Source organism: Molossus molossus, unplaced genomic scaffold (assembly GCF_014108415.1).
Source record: "Molossus molossus isolate mMolMol1 unplaced genomic scaffold, mMolMol1.p scaffold_m16_p_13, whole genome shotgun sequence".
NCBI lineage: Eukaryota > Metazoa > Chordata > Mammalia > Chiroptera > Molossidae > Molossus > Molossus molossus.
In genome coordinates, this window is record NW_023425348.1 from 60676359 (window position 1) to 60680211 (window position 3853).

The 3853-nt window shown below is 53.4% G+C and overlaps 1 protein-coding gene across 2 annotated transcripts; it reads left to right on the forward strand.

Moving 5' to 3' along the window:
• The first annotated feature begins 572 nt into the window (after positions 1-572).
• On the forward strand, positions 573-3245 carry LOC118627913 (serum amyloid A-2 protein-like). Of its 2 annotated transcripts, none has more exons than XM_036258428.1 (3): positions 573-663; positions 2441-2579; positions 3182-3245. In XM_036258428.1, exons 1-3 carry the CDS (start codon positions 573-575, stop codon positions 3243-3245), a joined length of 294 nt encoding a protein of 97 aa, XP_036114321.1. The 2 variants fall into 2 exon arrangements, with proteins under 2 accessions (XP_036114321.1, XP_036114320.1); XM_036258427.1 differs by lacking the exon at positions 3182-3245 and adding an exon at positions 2975-3137.
• The last annotated feature ends 608 nt before the right edge of the window (positions 3246-3853 follow it).

The following is a 3853-nucleotide window of genomic DNA, read 5'->3' on the forward strand; positions in this document are numbered from 1 at the left end:
CAGTAAGTGTTCCTTTGTACCTTTTTAGGGAAATGACCAGGTGGGACAGTCCCCACAAGCCAGTCTGGCTGCCCCCCGCCCCCATGACCCCAGCAGGGAGGGCTCAGTACACATAAATAGCAGCCACCTGTCCCCAGCAGGCAGGGACCAGCAGCTCTCTCCACCAGAAATCAGGTGAGGGACCACTCCAGGGAGTGATTGCTCTGAAAACTTACTCTGTTTTCTCTTTCAGCAAGATTGTAAATTCATTGCAAAATAATTATTCTGTGTTGCATTTGTGTATGAGGTCTGTGCTGCCTGAGTAGCACGGGGTAAATGCTTTCTGATTACCTACAGGCTGACTCAGGAGGGTCAGTTTGGTCCTTACTGCCCTGTTCCTTCATCAACGCCACCTTGGTGACCTCTTAGACAGTCCTAGGTTCAGAGTGGGTGGTTCAGAACCGAGGCCCGTGGCTAGGTGAGGCCCTACTGCACCGCTTCCGAGATGGACACCAGCGTCTCGTGAGAACAAATGGAAAGGAGGGTGGCAGCCTTGCCCTGTCTCCCTGACCCTCCCCTTTCATTTCAGCACCATGAAGCTGTGCACAGGCCTCGTGTTCTGCTCCTTGGTCCTGGGAGTCAGCAGCCAGGGCTGGTTTTCATTCCTCAGCGAGGCTTATGGAGGTAAAGTCGCTGGAGGGGGGATGGCATCCATGGCCACTAGGATTCGCCCTGAGTGCCCTTCAGGGTTGGGGCGACTGTCTGAGGTTGTGTTGCCCGATGTGCTAGAATGTGCCAGGTGTTTGGAGAGCTCTTCATCAAACAGATGGAAACCCCAGGATTTATCTGAGTCAGTTGCTAGGGAGGGAACAATCATGGTTCCCCGCTGAAAGGTAAGTGTGACTAGAAGACACAGAATAAGTCTTGAAATGGTATAAAATTTCCCTCAGCTCAAACTGCACAAAGTATGATTAAAGCTATCCACCTTTTCATCTCCTCCTCTCTCCCTGTCTTTCTGGCTTTCTACCCCCGCCCCTTCCATGTCCTGATTGGCTAGTTTAGAGAGACCTGCAGCTCAGCTCTTGCTGGAACTTCCTACAGACTGTGACCCTGTCCCTGCTCTAGTCTGTTTGCTACCCCTTTCCAGCCTTTTGACTGACCAAGGGGAACTGGCAGCATCCATGAAGCCCCCTCTAGCAGCTCAGCGGGTTCATGAGATTTAGGGTGACCACCTCTCCTGGTTTGCCCAGGTCTGAGCAGTTTTCCATGGCATTTTCATTGCTAACTGGGACAATTCCAGGCAAACAGGGACAGTCTGGTCAAGCTGGGACGGTGGGTCACCCAACTTACGTGGAGAAGAGCTGGGTAGGCAGGCAGCTGAGGCTTAGAGCAGCTGAGTCTGTTGACCAGGGACTACCTGCCAGTCAGCAGGTGTCAGAGCAGAGTCTGAACCCAGCTGTGCGTGAGGCCACAGATGTGCCAGGTAGACGTGTCTGAGTACCACTTTCTACCGCTGGGTGGTTATCAATCTCAGCTACACCCTGGAATCACCTGGACAGCATTGAAAACTGGTGAGGCCTGAGAGCCACCCCCAGAGAGCCTGAGGTGACTGACCTGAGATGGGGCATCGGACTTTCAAAATCCCCCAGGTGATGAGGAAGCGCAGCCGAGCTGGGAACAGGACAGTGCTCTAGCGCCTGCTCGCTCAGGGCAGCGCCCCAGTCTGCTTAGCAAGTTTCCAGATGCCATTTATGCCCCTAACCCTCAGGGGGACTCAAGTCACCATGACACGCATTCTGCCTGCAAGACTGCACTTCTTAGGCATCAGGCAGAAGAGCTATTTGTGTGCCTTTCTCAGAATCTGCTTCCCATGTCCCCACCTCGCCCACCGAGTCCCCTGAATGGTCCTATGTAGCTCCACTCCATCCCAGAGGTTCTGGATCCTGAGGAACCTGGTGCCCCGGGGCCGTGCGGCAGCGTGTGAAACAATTTTGGTTGTCACACTGGGCGATATGCTGCCCGCATCTAGTGGGCAGAGATGCGGGGATGCTGGTGAGCATCCTACAGGACTAGGAAGGCCCGAAACAAGAAGGGATTCTCTAGCCTAATTTCAGTAGTGCTGAAGTTCAGAAATCCTGTTCTGTATTGACACCTCCTTTCTCTCCTTTAAACATGTGTCCTAGAGGCCTAAGTGAGCTGGACCCCATAGACAGCATGACAGGGATCAGACCACCAGCTATAATACAGCTGTGCTCCCACCTAAATGACTCTCGTTAGAGTCACCTGGAGAAGCCAACTTGGCTTGGAGAATGTTCTTCTCAACCTGAGGTCTCCAGGGTGCTGTGACCACTGGCTGAAACGGAGTCAGTGGTAGATTTTCCATTCCCTGATTCTTCCCTAAGGGGTGTCATGGATCTCTGATATTTCACCTGATGTCTGTGCCCTGTCCTTTCCTTCCCAGGGGCCAAAGACATGTGGAGAGCCTACTCTGACATGAGAGAAGCCAATTACAAAAACTCAGACAAATACTTCCACGCCCGGGGGAACTTTGACGCTGCTAAAAGGGGACCTGGGGGTGTATGGGCTGCTGAAGTGCTCAGGTAACAGGGCTCCTGGGAGAACAGGCTTGGCTGACTTTGGGGATCAGGAGGGTATAGGCCCTAGAGAAGGACCCATGGAGGCTGTGGGCTCCTCATGTTCGTCCTGTGCACCGTCTCCATCCATGTGCAGCGCAGGGCTGGGCTACCAGCGCAGCCAGAGAATGGCTTGTGGGCCGGTCCCCAGGAGGAGAGAGTGGGCTGGGGACCGTGGGTGCTGTCCACCCAGCGTGTGGGGATCACCTGGGGCTGAGAGGCTTTGCTGGGCAGGGTCAGTGTTTAGCCTCTTTCCTGGCTCCTGTCAGGGTCATTAATCCCTAGGAAAGGGGACAGTGGGGAGGGTGGGCTGTTTCTCATCAGCCCCTGATTCACCTCCTACCTGCTCTTCTCTATTCCAGCGATGCCAGAGAGGCTTCTCAGAGAGTCACTGACCTTTTTAAATATGGAGACAGTGGCCATGGAGTGAAGGACTCGGAGGCCGATCAGGAGGCCAACAGATGGGGCCGGAGTGGCAACGACCCCAATCGCTACAGACCTCCCGGCCTGCCCGACAAGTACTGATCTTCCCTGATCTCAGGAGACGGCCTGTGAGCCCCTGAAGGCAGGGACACCAGGTCATTGAGTTCTACGTCCCCAGATGCTGACAGAGGGCACATAATAGCTGTCTAATAAATGATTAAGCTTGAATGTTGAAAACTGTGTGTTATTCTTTGGTAAAGGATGGCCCATTTGATACTAAGGGATGATGGATGGAAACGCATGGGTAGGCAGAGCCTTTGCCTGTGTGTTTGGGTGTAGGGGACACAATCTCAAGTCATATAGGGTAGACACCCTGCACCAACCCTTCTTAGCATCAGACCCTGTCCCCTCTCCTTAGAGGGTCTAATTTGTGCTATTTCAGGCCCTTTCACGTATAGGCCTCCAAACTTCCTGTCCATCATGTCCTGTCACCTCCTTCTTCGCCCCAGGTGTTGTCTTAGTGCCCTGAGTTTTGTCCCTCAGTGGTCTCTGTGTGGGGCAGGGGGCATAGCCATGGGTGGACTGGGTCATGGGATCCTGCTCCAGCAACTGCTACCTGATCTTCTGTTCATTTCTCAGCAGCATCTGCAAATCCCATTATTAAGCAATTTCTGTCCGGCCCACCTAAGAAATGCCTCAAAGCAGTTTCCCTGCACTCTGTTTTCATTGCCTCGTTTCAAGCCTCGCTGCAGATCTAATGCCGTCTCACTTGTGAATATTTCCTCACGGCTTCTGCATATTAACTGGCTCGAAACTGT